General features: G+C 34.8%; 4 protein-coding genes across 6 annotated transcripts; 2 read left to right on the top strand and 2 right to left on the bottom strand.

Annotated features, from left to right (window-relative positions):
- Positions 1 to 3,724: 3,724 nt before the first annotated feature.
- LOC108828866 (uncharacterized) lies at positions 3,725 to 6,170 on the bottom strand. The gene has a single exon (XM_056986182.1). It carries the CDS (start codon positions 5,993 to 5,995, stop codon positions 3,917 to 3,919), a length of 2,079 nt encoding a protein of 692 aa, XP_056842162.1. The 5' UTR covers positions 5,996 to 6,170; the 3' UTR covers positions 3,725 to 3,916.
- A 158-nt stretch (positions 6,171 to 6,328) lies between these two features.
- Positions 6,329 to 9,818, top strand: LOC108858642 (receptor-like protein 6). Its single transcript, XM_018632534.2, has one exon. The coding sequence runs from the start codon at positions 6,711 to 6,713 to the stop codon at positions 9,666 to 9,668; it is 2,958 nt and encodes a 985-aa protein (XP_018488036.1). The 5' UTR covers positions 6,329 to 6,710; the 3' UTR covers positions 9,669 to 9,818.
- Positions 9,819 to 10,999: 1,181 nt separating this feature from the next.
- Positions 11,000 to 12,619, bottom strand: LOC108859660 (probable fructokinase-4). The gene is made up of 4 exons (XM_018633570.2): positions 12,150 to 12,619; positions 11,587 to 11,919; positions 11,391 to 11,507; positions 11,000 to 11,304 (listed from the first exon to the last, which is right to left on the bottom strand). The coding sequence occupies exons 1-4, from the start codon at positions 12,549 to 12,551 to the stop codon at positions 11,176 to 11,178; spliced, it is 981 nt and encodes a 326-aa protein (XP_018489072.1). The 5' UTR covers positions 12,552 to 12,619; the 3' UTR covers positions 11,000 to 11,175.
- A 1,340-nt stretch (positions 12,620 to 13,959) lies between these two features.
- On the top strand, positions 13,960 to 15,860 carry LOC108857627 (protein FAR1-RELATED SEQUENCE 6). 3 transcript variants are annotated; one of them, XM_018631628.2, is made up of 3 exons: positions 13,960 to 14,078; positions 14,800 to 15,401; positions 15,533 to 15,860. In XM_018631628.2, the coding sequence occupies exons 1-3, from the start codon at positions 14,072 to 14,074 to the stop codon at positions 15,728 to 15,730; spliced, it is 807 nt and encodes a 268-aa protein (XP_018487130.1). In that variant the 5' UTR covers positions 13,960 to 14,071; the 3' UTR covers positions 15,731 to 15,860. The 3 variants fall into 3 exon arrangements, with proteins under 3 accessions (XP_018487130.1, XP_018487129.1, XP_018487131.1); XM_018631627.2 differs by having other exon boundaries at positions 13,961 to 14,309; XM_018631629.2 differs by having other exon boundaries at positions 13,963 to 14,228.
- The last annotated feature ends 160 nt before the right edge of the window (positions 15,861 to 16,020 follow it).

Raw genomic sequence — 16,020 nt, 5'->3', positions numbered from 1 at the left:
ATAAATTTACTCTAATTTGGTGGTCCAAATTCATTTTACTCTGCTTTCTATTGCGCCAGCGGACTAACCAACCACAGCTTTAATGTTTACTGTCCAAAAACAATATAGTAAAATGTACACATAGTTACTTTTAAAATTCTTAAACTTCAAAAAACTGAACACATCTTAATATTTTTCAATGTGTTAGTGTTGGTTCACTTCAGGCATATTTTGCTTTAATTCAAGAATCTCTATAATATTATTTGAGAAATTATCTTATGTATCGTGATTACATTAGTTCTTACAACGGTCAATTACAGTGGTACTTTTAAAAAATTAAAATCTTACATTCAAATATTATTATTAAATTTTTATTTAGTTTTTTAAAAAAAAATATTTTCAAATAACGTATATAATTAAAATAAACATTTATAAAGTTTAGAAAATGAATTTAAAAACAAAAAATATGTATATACAATATGATTTCACTAAAAAGTTCAGAAGATAGTAACAGTTCATTTAAAACATATTTTTAATAACATAAAATAGAAATTTAAAGTAATAAAATACTTTCTTTATATGTATATTTTCTTATATCAAAATTATATATTTTTATATAATGTGGTTTCATAGAAAAATCACACGGATGACAAAAAAAAGAAATTAAAACAGATAATTTTGATATTGGAAAAAGAAACAATAAAAATAATTTTCAAAGAAATATAACTACTTTTTAACATCTATATATTTACATAGATGATTATATAAATTGAATAACATAAACTGATATATGTTTAATTGACTAAAAATAGTTTATAATTAGTATTATTTAAGTGTTTTATTTATTTTCCTATATTTAGTTGACTATAATATCTCATAATTACAGAAAATATATATAAATTTTAATTATATAACATGATTTCTCAAAAACAATAACAGATGCGAAAATATACCCAACAATGAATACTTGAACTGACCAAAATATTATGTTTGAAATAAGATAACTAATTAAAATGAAAACATATGTATAAATACAATCTTTTGAATTTCTGGGTGTAACTATCTTATGAATTCGAAATTAATCAATGAATTGAAATATTTCTGAATTGGTTTGCTTATTCAATTCTTAATCTATTAGCACATTAATTTATTTTATATAATTTTATCCAAAATAAGATATATTAAAAATTAAAATATTAGAAGTATTTTTATTAACGCAATTTCAGCTTTATATTTCTTTTTCTCAGAAAACATATATACAATTATAAAAACTTGTATAAATATATTTACAAATCTAATAGAATGAACCAAACTAAATAAAATTAAAATAAAAATTTAAGTGTAACTTAATTAAAAATTGTTGTTTACTTTGAAACCAAATATAAACCTCAACGATACCATACATGAATTGATCCAAATTACTATACATAGAATTGCATATCTAATTAAGATGAGAACATAATGATATTTAATATTATTTTTATTGTATAAATTATAATAACTTAAAAATTATGAACAAATATATAGATTTTTATATCCATATAATGATATCTAATACAATTCTCTTTATTCATCATAAATATAAGTAATAAAATTACTTAAACATTATAAAAAAACATATGTAAATTTTTAACAATTATTATGATTTGATTATTTTATAAGTATTTATTCCCGTGCATTGGCACGGGAGAATCACCTAGTATAAATTATATGATGAGTCAAAACATATTAATAAATAAAAAATAAAATATTAGCCAACTGTTACAGTTTAGTTATTTTGTAAATCTATATATATGCACAAGAATTCAGAATAGTATTGTTATATTAATTTATATAATTTGGAATTAGACACTTTAGTTTATTTTTATTTCATTCGTAGCACAATGTATCTAAAATTATACATATTTTACTAAAATATATTTAAATATTTAAGACAACAAACAACCCTAAATGCAAATAAGAATATTAATCAAAATTTTAATATTTTTAATTAAATTATTATAGTTAAATTCAGAGAAATAGATGAAATCCGATATTCCCAAACGATAAATAAATCGAATGTAAAAACAACAAACTGACTAGATATAACATATCTAAAATCATATATCTGATTAAATTAATATAAAATTATACATAAAACTATAAATTAATTTAAAACTAAAAGTAAATATCAATCAGTTATTAGAGTATATATATTTTATAAATATTTATATTTGTATTTGAGCACGGAAAAATCATCTAGTATAATTCATTATATGGATAAAACTCTAACAACGTGTAAACAATGTTGAAATTATAGATAGAACTATGAGTGATATATTCAGTTGTGATAAACTTTTGGTTGTAAATTATGTCTTTGATAAAAATTTAATAGGCTTTATATGTCATAGTCGATAAGTCGAAGTAATAGAATTGAATTGTGATAGTTTTTGAATTGATAATATATAATAATAGCTATTTACAAAATGACTACATCCGCATACACTTCGTATTGTTTTTAATTTAAAACTTTTTAGGCTTCGACATATAATTAATTTAATTTTAACCCCTTCAAGTTAAACTATATAAACGTGACCCTGTAAATCAATATATATATATAATATTATTTGCGAAGTAATTTTTCGCAACGGAGTTCTCACGTTAAAATTTAGAGTGGTTAGTGTCATTTATACCCTTAATGAACCAAATAAATAAATTAGCTCTAAAATAAAAGCGAATTTAAATTTTTTTATCAGATAAGTCATTAAATTTAATAATAAATAAGAATTATCTGAAATAAAAGATAATTCTTATATATATTGTGCTGTTATCTTAAAATATATTTTAATAAAAATTAAAAATTAAAAATAAAACAGAAAACATAACTAAACATGAATCAAGTAAAATTATTAATTAGATATAATTAAAAAGAGAATATTGAATTATTTTTAAGATTTAATTATTAATAATGAATATAGTGTACAAATAAATTTTGTAATAATTTATAGGTAACAATTTTCAAATGGAAATATAAACAATAATTGGTTGAAAAAAGAAAACATAAACAATAATTAATATTATACTATTTTAATTAGTAATGAATGTATTAATAAATAACTATAAAATGTTTATGCTGCATGAAAAATCAGATTTATTTAAAATCATTTTATATAATTAGCCATTAAACATGAATTAATTATAATAAACAGTATTCAAAAAGAAAAAAAACCGTTTTTGATAAAAAAGTCATGTTTACTGTATGATTATCCAAATTAGTGTTATTCTTTCAGTAAGATAATTTATGAAAATATATATTTATCATGTATAAAGGAAATTTAATTATAAATTAAAAAGTCTGTTTAAGTTGCTGACAGAAAAGATATAAATTAAAAAGTCATTTAGTGGTTTGATAATTACAAACTATGTTTTGATAAGTATAACTGAAGATGTTGATAGTTGATGAAAAATAAAATTGAAAAATATAACAAAAATTGTATATGATGTCAAAAAAAATGTATATAAAAAGATTTCTATGATATTTACATATTCTATTTTTATACAATAAAAATATATATATTGTACTGGATGACTGCATTATATAGAAATATTTTATGTTAAATTTATTATTGAGTTTATAAGTGTATGACGATATTTAATTTGCTGATTTTTAAATTAATAATACATTTATTAATAAATATAATAAATATTAGTTAGATAATTATGTTCACAGGGCGGGCCAAACACCTTGTAAATAAACAAATAACAAGGCACGTATTTTTTTTGTTTTTGAAAAAGGGCTTTCTATTTAAAATTCAAAAGTTTGATACAAATGGTTCACATTTGTGACCAAAGAAATTTAGATTTCAGAGAAGTGAAAGAGTAAGAAAACACTAATTTAGAGATACATAAAGCACAGCATAATAGTTGAAGAAGGTTGATGAAGGCAGTGATGGTGGTTCTAGTGTTTAGGACCACGACCTCGTCCCCGTTTTCCCCTTCCTCCCACCTCTGTCCATTCAAACTCTTTACCTTTAAGTGATGGTTTTATGAGTCTTCCTCCTCGAGTTCTATTTATCAAGTCATCATCTGATGCAAAAGGAGCAGCAGCTGTACTTGGACCTGGAACAAAAAGAGGTGGAGAGGAAGCAAATACCTCATCGAGAGTCAAGTTTTCAGTATGGGGACAGGTGATAGAGACAATGTGATCGGTATCCGAAGAGGACATCACAGCAGCTTCTTTTGAAGATTTAATCTCTGTCAGATCGGTCACTTCTAAATCCTCAGTAGTATCCAGTTTGTTTTTTTCACAACTTGAATTAGTCTCATTTACCGATGGTAACTCTAAGCAGACATTGTTATCTTCTTCAATAATAGAAGTCTCAGTACCTTGCTTAGTAGTGTTTGGAGATTTATGTAAGTCTTGTTCAGTACCTGAAGGAGAGAAGGTGGCAGTGTTTGTTGATGACTCGTTACTTGTAAGCGTAGTCAAAAACTGAAGGTCAGGTTGAGCCGATGTGATGTCAGCCTGTTGGTTAGAGTTTCCAGCCTCAAATGTAACCTTAGTTGGACCTTGCTCTATTGCCGACGAAGGTGTAAGTGCAAGATAAGTAGTAGTAACAGTGGAGAAAGTAGGAATAGGTACCGTTGATGTATTATTTTGATTCAAAGATGAATGAGTAGAAGGGGCGCCAACATCTGTACTTGTAGCTAAGACTTCTGGGACAATAACTTGGGAGTTCTTTGGATCAGTTGTCACATTTGTTGCTTTTACTCCTAAGCAACGATTAGCTTTATGTCCCAGCTGTCCACAAGATGTGCAGCTAGAAGGAAGCCAAGAGTAAATGATGTCTACCAAACTTATGGTACCTTCTTTGTCCTGTAAAGCTACACGCTTAGGGAAGGGCCTGTCTAGCTTGACCTCAACTAAGATTTTTGCTTCTCCAATAGATGTTGGATCTAACCAAGGCTTGCTAGTCAACATAGGTTCCCCGATGCCTGAAGCAATCCAATCAATGCCCTCAATGGAATATAGCTGAAAGGGGATGTTCTTAAGAGTTAACCAAATAGGAATTGTCTTGATTTCAGGGAGTGAGATCGTTTCTGAAGGATTCCACGCAGAAACAAACATTAAGCAGTCATCCACATACCAGATTCCTCGCGAAATTATCCAATTCCTAGTCGACTCATCGGGTATATGAAACAGATAAGAAGATTCACCAAGCTGTTTAGTGAAAATCTTACACTTTTTACCCCAAATTCGGGTAGCCATTCCATGAATTAAACCTCCTGGTGGTGCTGAACAGTTCTTGAACTGTCCAACAATGAATTCACGCTGGTGATCTAATCCCTTCAGAAGAACAGATGGCGGAATGCATACCATTGGAGTTCCATCTTCCAAGTATGTGGGAGTGGTAACCCTGTGGAGATTGCATTTGGATCGCATCTTCGATGCCCATGGATACTCGCTTGAGATAGCATGAAGATCATCACCTACTGCAGAAGATGGAGCCGAGGAATTTGCAGCTTGAGAGGAAGAGATGCGAGCTCTTTGCTTACGAGAGATGGTGGGAAGATTAGCAGTCAGAGCCGGCCATTCTTCAGACACAGGCTGTTTCGAGAAGCCATTAAGGTTATCCTTTTGTATCTGTTTACCGGTAGCGGAATTAAAGTTATCTGAGAACTTAAGCGGAGATGCCCAAGCTCCTAGATGAGGTTGAGAGGCTTGGCGTGACAATCCTCCGACATCGAGTGTCTCATTTCCAAATAAAACCTTTGAGATCGACTTTGGAGATGGAGGAGTCCTGGTTGTTTCCTTTGTCGTAGAGGATGGAGGTTGCTGGGGAAGGGGATCTTGAACAGTTAAGGCATCTTCTCCAAACAGAATCGATGAAATTGATGGAGAAGAAAGAAACTCCGTTGTGTATTGAAAGCTCCTGCTGGATGAAGGCATTAGAGAGTCCATTTTACACAGGTGGAGAAGCTCAGGTGAGGCTTTAAAGGTCGGAGATGACACCGGATCTTCTGGGAGATCCGCCATGGCAGAGAAGAGAAAGAAGAGGGTAGAGTTATAGAGTATGTCGTCGCGAGCGTGACGGAGAGATCCGTGGCTGAGCCACCGAAGGTAAAGGCGGAGGTGGTGGTTAGGTTAATAGACTTTTTGTTCTCGATAATAACAAGGCACGTATTGCTCTTACAAGATTCATTCTCAGTTTTTATCTCCAAGTTTTTTTTTTATCTCCAAGTTCTTGCTCTGTTTTTATGCTACTTCCCAAAATTCACCACTGTGTTCACGTTAAAAAATCCGAAAACGTATTAAGAATTGAAGAAATAGAAAGGACATGGATGCAGAAGGCACGCGGCACATGCACGATGCACCCACTAAATTATTAAAAAATGATAGTTTAGTACTATGTAGATATCATAAAGTTTTTTTAAGGTAATATATATACTACGTAGGCACATGCATCCAATTAGCTTTTAGGTTAAAGTTTTCATTTGATAGTCTCTGCGAAACAATTTATTGATTCCCCCCACCCCCCATGCCCCCAACTGATGTCGGATTCGTACTCCCGTGACTATAAAGACATACTATGTGTCGTGAGTGGTGGGGGTAATATTTTAAAATGCTGTTCTAAAGAAACAAAAATTCTGGGAAAAGAATAATGAAAGTTTGAATTGAATATTTTCTCAGAGCCGTTGAGAAACATTATAAATACATCCACTGAGCAGGTAAGAAAAGTAGAAAACAAATCATGACAAGCTCAAACTCATCATCAACGATGAGCATCTTTCTCCGTACCGTTGTTCTTCTCTATTCAATTTCAAGAATTTTGAGCACTTTTGCTTCTTCTTTTCCTGACCAAAGTGATATTCTTTTGGAGTTCAAGAACGAGTTCAAGATTCAAAAGCCGTGTGAGTTTCTTGATCCGAAGACGGAAACATGGGCAAACAATAGCAACTATTGCAACTGGCGGGGTGTAACGTGCGACACCAAGTCGGGCAAGGTGATCGGGCTAGACCTTAGCTGCAGCTGTCTTCATGGCCGGCTCAAACCAAACAGTAGTCTTTTTAGACTGCATCATCTCCAAAGTCTTAACCTTGCTTTTAACACCTTCCTTAATTCTACAATCCCAGCTAAGTTCAACAAACTCATGGGCTTGGAGAGGCTTAACCTCTCCGGGTCTTCATTTTCCGGTCAGGTTCCAACAGAAATTGTTCAACTAACCAATTTGGTGTCTCTTGATCTGTCTTCTTCTTTTTTTTCCGATACACCAAATACTTTATCCATAGAGGAACCATCATTTCTCAGTCTTCTTGCTCGAAACTTGAGGAACCTTAGAGAACTAGATATGAGCTATGTGAACATCTCTTCAGAAATCCAAAATGAGTTTTCAAACATGTGGTCTCTGAGATCGCTTTTTCTTACCAACTGCAACCTCCTAGGAAGATTTCCAAGCAATATTTTTCTCAAACCCAGCTTACAGCTCATTAAACTTGATTCCAATCTCAATCTTAGAGGTCAACTTCCCGATTTTCAAGGAAATGAGTCTCTGCAGGAGATAAGCATTGACGGGACATCTTTTTCAGGTACCATACCCGACACAATCGGAAACCTCAAACATCTGCTTTCTTTGAGACTTGCTAGATCCGATTTCTCTGGGAGGATTCCATCTTCACTCGGAAACCTTTCTCATCTCTCTTTTCTCCACCTTACTTCTAATTATTTCATTGGTGAAATCCCCTCTTCAATTGGTAATCTAAAACAGTTGACCGTCTTTGATGTCTCTGGTAACGAGCTCAGCGGGAACTTTCCATCTGCACTACTCAATCTGCCCCAACTACGTGTCATCGGTCTCCGTTATAACCAATTTTCAGGTTCTCTTCCACATAATATAAGCCAACTCTCCAAATTAGAAAATCTTTATGTGAATGGAAACTCTTTTGTTGGACCCATTCCTTCATCCCTATTCAACATTTCCTCACTGATTCTCATCGATTTGAGGAACAACCAATTCACTGACCTCCTCGCGATCGAGAAATTCTCCTCGTTGCCTAATTTAAAATACTTGTCTCTCGGCGGTAAGAGTTACTCGGTCAACGTCAGACCTTTTGACTTAAACCTCTTCTCGCCTCCTCTCAAACACCTGTCAGGATTATCTCTCTCCGGAATCCCTCTTTCGACAACGAACATCACTCCTGATTTTACATCACACTTGACGTATCTGTACCTGTCAGGCTGCAACATCACCGAGTTCCCCGAGTTCATTAGAAACAATCCAAACCTAGTTAGACTAGACCTTTCCAACAACAAAATGAAAGGTCAAGTACCAGACTGGTTGTGGAGCCTACCAGAGTTGTACGCTGTGGATCTTTCTAACAACTCTCTCACTGGTTTCAACGGATCCTTAAAAGGTATCCATCATTATGAGAATAAGATATCAGCCTTGGATCTAAGTTCAAATGCCTTCCAAGGACCATTGTTCTACCCATCAAGTTCAATCGGATATTTGCTTGCCTCTAAGAATAACTTCACCGGAGAGTTGTCCTCTTCGATATGTGGATTGACCTCTCCACACATCATAGATCTCTCAAACAACAACTTCGCCGGCTCAATCCCTCGGTGCTTAGAGACTCTCATGACTTCTCTAACTGATCTAAATCTCCGAAACAATCGCCTCGAAGGAACTCTTCCTCCTGACATATTTGTCAACGCCACGGAGTTGACGTCACTTGACCTCAGTCACAACCTATTGGAAGGACAACTCCCTCCATCTCTCATCAACTGCTCTACTCTCAAAGTTCTAAACTTGGAAAGCAACAAACTCAACGATACGTTTCCCTTCCGCTTGAGTTCTCTGCGGAAGCTTCAAGTTCTCGTCCTCCGCTCCAATAACTTTCACGGCAAGTTACACCGCTCTGCCTCTGACGGTGCATGGTCTGGATTTCCTCAGTTGAAAATCCTCGACGTATCACACAATGACTTCCTCGGCACGTTACCCTCTGATTACTTCCTCAACTGGACTGGCATATCATCCAAGACTGACGACAACAACAACTCTACAGAGCCAGACTACGTTGGGAGTTATGGTGGCTACAGATACTACGCTTCGATTGTGCTGATGGCTAAAGGTGTATCGATGGAGATGGAACGTATCCTCAAAATCTACGCGGCCGTCGATTTTTCAGGAAACCAGCTCCATGGACACATTCCTGAATCTATTGGTCTGCTAAAGGAACTGCGCATCCTGAATTTGTCAAGCAATGCTTTTACGGGCCATGTCCCATCGTCTCTGGCCAACCTTACGGTGTTGGAATCGTTGGACCTATCCCAAAACAAGCTCTCCGGTGAGATTCCTCCAGAGCTTGGAAACCTCCATTCGCTTGGGTGGATTAATGTTTCGCATAACGAGCTTGTAGGGTCCATACCGCAAGGCACGCAGTTTCAGAGACAGAAATGCTCATCCTACGAGGGGAATCCTGGACTTGTTGGTTCTTCTCTTAAGGACGTTTGTGGAAGTCGTAATGAGCCAACATTACAGCAGCCGGAGTCTTTACAAGATGAAGAAGAAGAAGAAGGATGGTTGAGTTGGATGGCAGCAGGGATAGGATTTGCACCTGGTGTTGTATTTGGAATCACGATCGGATACATAGTGGCTTCGTACCAGAATGAGTGGTTCATCAATATTTTTGGCCGGACCAGAACTTTTTAAAAGCTCATTTTTGTTCTTTTTCTCTAAGGGGGTTATTGGGAGATTAATTTTCATGAATTTTGGAAATTTTGAAATTCCTTTGTTATTGGTTCTTGGATTTCATAAATCTTAATAGAATCTATTATTATTGGTTTAAGAATTTTCAAAATTCATTCAAATCCATTGTTATTCAAAAAGTTTTGTTATTATAGATTCTATAATTCTAACTAAATCTATTGTTATTGGGACATGAATTCTATTCATTTTTATTCATGAGACCCAACTTTCAAAATATCATATGTATCCATGTGATTTTCAAAATCCATGTGCGACTTTTACCAAATTATGTTCATATCTATAATTCATTACATTTTGTATACCATTACACTTTTGAAAACATAATTTATATTTATAATGTTTATCATTTTCAATATATAATTATATTTATATATAAAAAAAAATTAAATAAAAAGTTTATAATAGTTTGGAAAATCATTTTCAAATTTCAAAAAGAAAATTAAAAAAAAACAAAATTTTTATAAAAATGTTAGAATTTGAAAACTATAATTCGAAATATTTTTTTAAAAATATTTTTTTATTATTCTTTATGTATAACAAGTGTGTCTCTTTAATGAAACCTCTTTTAGTAATCCAAGTTAATGAAAAGCTAGACAAATCTAAGAAAATCATGATCAAATTCTATAAGTCAATGTATATACATTTTCACAATCCACATAACTTTTAAAATCAATCAACTCTTAAAATTCACAAACTTTATACAAATTCTTCTCCCAATAACCCCCTCTAAATCTCTCTGTTGTATTTTGTTGTGTGTGTTTTAAGCATCATAAATGTATTGTTGTTTTTCAGTAAAACCAAAAGCAGTCATGTTCCCCTCTTATAATATCCAACTCTTCATCATTCATCCACTATATGTCATCTTAGTTTGTTCAAGTGTTGGTCAGTATTAGCAGATGGCTCCGGGACTATCCGGTTGTGTATTGATTCGGCACTGATCACAATTCACATAGACGGAGATGCGATCTACAACCTCTCCAGCCAAGTCTCTCCGTATCTTCAAAGTTCTAGTATTAGGTTACGCTATTATATATTTCTAAACACTTCAACTTTCTGAACATTGTAATGATGTTAAAACTTAAATATCTTCCAGGAACGGTACCACTGAGAAAGACTCTTTTAGAAGAGCTAACAAGGTAACAAAAAATTCAAAACTAAGATGTTTTTACTTTTCTTCCTAAACAACAAAGCCTCTGTGAAACTCAGTTCTAAAAAATAGATCATTGGATATGCAAGTTTCTGAATGCTACCCTCAAGCAATTGTTATCTAAGGCTTTCACTAAATAAATCATTCGTTCAGTAAAATTTGGTAATGAGTTTTAATTTATGAAAGTTACTCCGAAATACAAGACCCTTAACAGAATCAAACAGTTCTGCTAACACTGAACAAAAAAAGCAAAAGCAAAAAAAAAAGAAAAACGTGAAATCTAAAAACAAGACATGGTGTAGATCAGTTCCCATTCAGGAGACTCTGAGCCTCGGCCTCTGTGGGAAGAGCTGGAATTGCTCCTTTCTTTGTAGTCGTAATGGCTCCACATGCATTTGCAAACCTAAGCACTTCTCTAAGACGAGCTTCGTCCTGTTGTTTAAAGACACAAGAAGACAGTCAATAACCGAAGTCAACCATTCCTAGAGCGCCCAGACTAAATCTGATGTTATGTTTACCTCGAGAACAGCACGGTCATCGACAATGTTGCAAAGCAAGGCACCAACATATGAATCACCAGCACCGGTTGTGTCCACTGCGTTCACACGGAAAGGATCAACAGATCCACGAAAGCCCTGTAAATCATACAAGCACAAGAACACAGCTTAAGTAACGGCTAATGGTATATAGTCAAAACTCTTCAAATTGATTTACCTTGGTGTAATAATTACAACCCTTTTCACCCAAAGTGACCAAGAGAAGTTTCAAGTTATCATGCCACAGAGACATAGCAGTCTCATCATCAACATTATCAGATCCAGTCAAGAACATAAGCTCTTCGTCACTGACTTTGATCACTTCAGCTTTGTCCCAGATGCTAAGAATCTGCTCCTTAGCCTCCTCCTTCGAGGGCCACAAAGGCAGCCTCAAGTTTGGGTCATAAGAAAGCAACGCTCCTGCTTCTTTAGCCACCTCCATGGCCTTCAGGTGAGCAGATCGACATGGCTCAACTATGAGACTTATTGATCCAGAGTGGAACACCTTAGCCTGTAATAAAACAAAACAGAACACTTTGTAACCAACCAAAAAAAACAGAGTACCTTGAAACCTAACTTGACTTTTACGTTAGGTTTGCCAACAAAACAAAACAGAGTTCTTCATAAATCATAACCTATCCCCAAAAAAACAGGGCATTACATAACCTAACTTGACATCCACGTTATGTTTGTTAACAAACGTTACATACACTAGTTAACTAAAAGTTAAGAGTAACGTACAGATCTGATGAGATCGAGATTAAGCTCATCAGGACGGAGGAGCATGTCGGCGCTAGGGTTCCGGTAGAACATGAACTCACGTTCACCGTCGGCTCTTAGCGTCACGAACGCTAGTGCCGTCCTGGCTCCAGTATCGAAGTTGATTCCTTCGGCCGAGACGCCGTTCTGTTTCAAGATTCCGGCGAGCATGTGACCAAACTCGTCATCACCGAGCTTTCCAACGAAAGCTGCACGCCCGCCGAGACGTGACACGGCGATGGCCACGTTGGCAGGTGCACCACCGGGGGCCTTGATGAAGCCAGGAGCTTCAGCGAGGGATACGCCGGAGACGGTGGGTACGAAGTCGATGAGCATCTCGCCGAAGCTCACGATCAAGCTTTTCTCGCCGTTGGATGTAGACATTTGTGGTCGGAGTTTGTTAGAGAATTACAGTACCGAGGGAGAGATCAGGTTTTGGATATGAGATTTACTTAAACAACGAAGGAGTGTTTATATAGAAGTGTTTAGGATCACTTTGTCTAGTCAAATCCACTAGACGTTTCAATTAAATTAAATTAATTAATGAAAATCTATTAGATTTATCCATATAAAAATCGTCAATTACAGATATATCGGAAATTGTATTTGGTAACTAATTGAATTCGTAATATTCGATTCGGATTTCTTGCTGTTTAGTGAGATCCACGTTACGTGTTTTGCAAGGTTTACTAGGGATTGTTGGATAAAGATAGATAATCCTCTTTTAATTCATTCCGATTATTTCATTTATATTATTACTTTCGTTATCGATAATACATATTTACTGGATATCATCTCATCAAACTCTTAATTTACTAAATCGAAAATACTCATGTTTGATTTTTTTTCTTTTTAGAAACTGGATTAGGTTTGACTTATATGATCCTTATCCTTTTATATTTATGAGAGATCTTTCGGCGAATCAGCACCGTTTGATTTACTTTTCCCCAAGTTACGAATATTTTTGAATTTACCATTAATGAACGGAATTTACTTCAATGCTTAGAGGTTACATCAATTTAAGTTATTACTAATCGGTATGTAAATGCTAAGTAACGGATACGACCAAAAAATGTATTTAGTAATACATGCTAATTTAGTTATATCTACGTTTAAATATATTCATCAAAATTAAATTAAATAGAAAATATCATTCAAATAGATTTTTATAAACATCTTAGAACACATATATTACGGCTCGTCTTTACAGGATGATCGGTTTTGTCAGGCCTTGTGCTCTGATTGTTGCTGGTAGGTGGGAGGTGGGCTGTGCTGGAAAACACACTTTTTATCTTGACGTATGAACGTAAGACTGGTCACGAATGCAGCAAATAATGTATATTTGTCATGTCTGCCATATTCTGATGTGGACTTCTAGTTTTTGGGTGTTGTAGCTAATGTGATGTAAACGTTTGTTCTAATTTGGATTTATACACCAGCTTCGGCAAATATCAGTACAACTATTTGATAGTAAAAGTTTTGTGTACTCTCACATAAATCCATACATGGATGATAGTAACTCTTTTGCATGTTGCTAAGTATACTATCATACTGAAAATCATGTTGATTTGTATCAATGGTTAATACGTGTATATACGCTCAACAAATGTCACTAAATGTAAGCGTAGCTCAGAAATGTTTCAAGAACAGTATTACCTTCCTAATCATGTATTTGCATGAGATTATAGGAATTGTTTATACATAAGGGATGATTGTATAGAATAAAGATAATAAAGGGATCGACTTGCAAAACTAACAAAAGTAGTGGACATACCGGTCTAACCGGTGCGTCGGTCGGCGAGAATTACGCTGTAAAAATCTAGAAAAGCAAAACTAAAAGAGGAATTATCAGAGGAGGAGAAGCGCACAGTAGGAACCATAGAGACGGTCCAACCCTAGATTAGATGAACGGTGAGTTGACTTCTTTTCCATTATCGACCCACTCATCTCTCGCCACGTCATAAGCTTTGTAATCCATACCCTGAACCGGCATCCTCTCTGTCATCGAAAAACCCAATTCCGCCGCCGGCGAATCCTCCCCGGGAAAAAAAAACTCTGACAGTAAGATTGCTTTTATTCCTTAACCGTTGCTTAGTTCCTCTTAACATCTCAAAAAAGTTCGATACTTTCTGATGATTTACGGTAACTCTCCATTGCTAAAAAGCTTGAATCTTTCAATAGATTCATCTCAAAGACATGCTTAGGCCTACCTTAAAGAAAGGGTTTCAATAAAGCTTTGTTTTTTTTTGTGTTGTTGTGGGGGGACTGAGACCACGTGTAGTTAAGCTTGTCTTGAAGGTTGTTTTGTAAAAGAGGATAAAAACTTGTACTTGTTTTTTTTTATAGATATCTCATATGTGTGTAAGAATGTGTTTTGAAACCACTAGTAGTTGAGATTTGTCTTAAAGGTTTCTTGTAAGAGTGTAAAATCTTGTACTTTGTTCTTTGATAGATGTGTCAAAATGTGTGTCTGAAACAACTTGTAGTTAAGCTTTGTATTAAAGGTTTCTTTTGTCAAAACTTGTACTTGGTTCTTTGGTAGATCTCTAGTGTGTACAAAAATGTGTTTTTGCTCACTTGTTGGTGGGTTCGTTCTCTTTGTACGAGGTTGTTTATCTTCTTGGTATTGCAGTGGATTTCAGGATTGATAATGGTGATGCTGCCGGCATGATAATGGAGATTCCAGTGGAGAATCATAATGAAATGGATGAAAGCTCTGGTCAAGCAATGACTCTTGAGCAAGACGACGAAAACCATAATGAGATAGGTGAAAGTTCTAATCAAGCAATGCCTCTTGAGCAAGACGAGAAGGTAGATCCGGATTCTATCCCTCTGGATGTTTCTGATATGGCGGAGGAGGAGGAGGAGGAGGTTCAAGGTGATGAGCCTTATGTCGGACAGGAGTTTGAATCTGAAGCAGCTGCACATGGGTTTTATAACGCTTACGCTACGAAAGTAGGGTTCGTCATCCGAGTTAGCAAACTGTCACGGTCAAGGCATGATGGATCTCCCATAGGAAGGCAACTTGTTTGTAACAAGGAAGGGTATAGGTTGCCTAGCAAGCGTGACAAGGTTATTAGACAAAGAGCGGAGACGAGGGTTGGGTGTAGAGCAATGATTTTGATTAGGAAAGAAAATTCTGGTAAATGGGTTATTACAAAGTTTGCCAAGGAGCATAACCATCCTTTGATGCCTGGAAGAGTTCGAAGGGGTTGCATCTATGATCAGTATCCGGTCAGTTCTTTCTCTTATCAGTTGTTATTTGGCATTTTCATGTGTGCTGGTTTGATTCTGATTCTGCTTCTTTCTCATTTGGTACTTGTTAAAGAATTGAATCCTGAGAGGTTTGCTTTCCTCATTTGCAGAATGAGCATGACAAAATCCAGGAGCTGATGCAGCAGCTAGCTGCAGAGAAAAAGAGAGCTGCTACTTACAAAAGACATCTGGAGATGCTCTTTGAACAGATTGAGCAGCACAATGAAAGCCTTACTAAGAAAATCCAGCACATTGTAGACAATGTGAGGGATCTGGAACAGAGAGATCATCAACAGAACCAAGTATAGTCTTAGTTTGATTAGGAGATAGGTCTTCTCTTCTTTATTCGCTTCCCCATTCTCTCTCTTTTAATAAACATTTGTCTTATCAAGAAACAAAGAGCTTGCAATTACCTTCAACAAAGTTTTGTTATTTCTTCTTATGTTCCAACATTGAATTGGGTGTAAGTGTATATAAGCAGGTGATGGTTTTTAAGCTTTATCAAAATTCTCTGTATGATCCTTAGCAATATGTTTAAGAAGACAACACTGAAAGTGATGATTCAAACCAGCTTGACTGTTTGACTTTTTATCCACTT

This window comes from Raphanus sativus, chromosome 5 (genome assembly GCF_000801105.2).
Source record: "Raphanus sativus cultivar WK10039 chromosome 5, ASM80110v3, whole genome shotgun sequence".
NCBI lineage: Eukaryota > Viridiplantae > Streptophyta > Magnoliopsida > Brassicales > Brassicaceae > Raphanus > Raphanus sativus.
This window is presented reverse-complemented; position numbering and strand designations above follow the sequence as displayed.

Excerpts from the sequence above, each read along its gene's own strand:
- LOC108828866 (XM_056986182.1), bottom strand. The coding sequence starts at position 5,995 with ATGGCGGATCTCCCAGAAGATCCGGTGTCATCTCCGACCTTTAAAGCC.
- LOC108858642 (XM_018632534.2), top strand. The coding sequence starts at position 6,711 with ATGACAAGCTCAAACTCATCATCAACGATGAGCATCTTTCTCCGTACC.
- LOC108859660 (XM_018633570.2), bottom strand. The coding sequence starts at position 12,551 with ATGTCTACATCCAACGGCGAGAAAAGCTTGATCGTGAGCTTCGGCGAG. Across the intron at positions 11,920-12,149 it reads ATCTCGATCTCATCAGATCT|GCTAAGGTGTTCCACTCTGG; the intron begins GTACGTTACTCT and ends GTTTTATTACAG. Across the intron at positions 11,508-11,586 it reads GTTGTAATTATTACACCAAG|GGCTTTCGTGGATCTGTTGA; the intron begins GTAAATCAATTT and ends TATGATTTACAG.
- LOC108857627 (XM_018631627.2), top strand. Across the intron at positions 15,402-15,532 it reads GCATCTATGATCAGTATCCG|AATGAGCATGACAAAATCCA; the intron begins GTCAGTTCTTTC and ends CCTCATTTGCAG.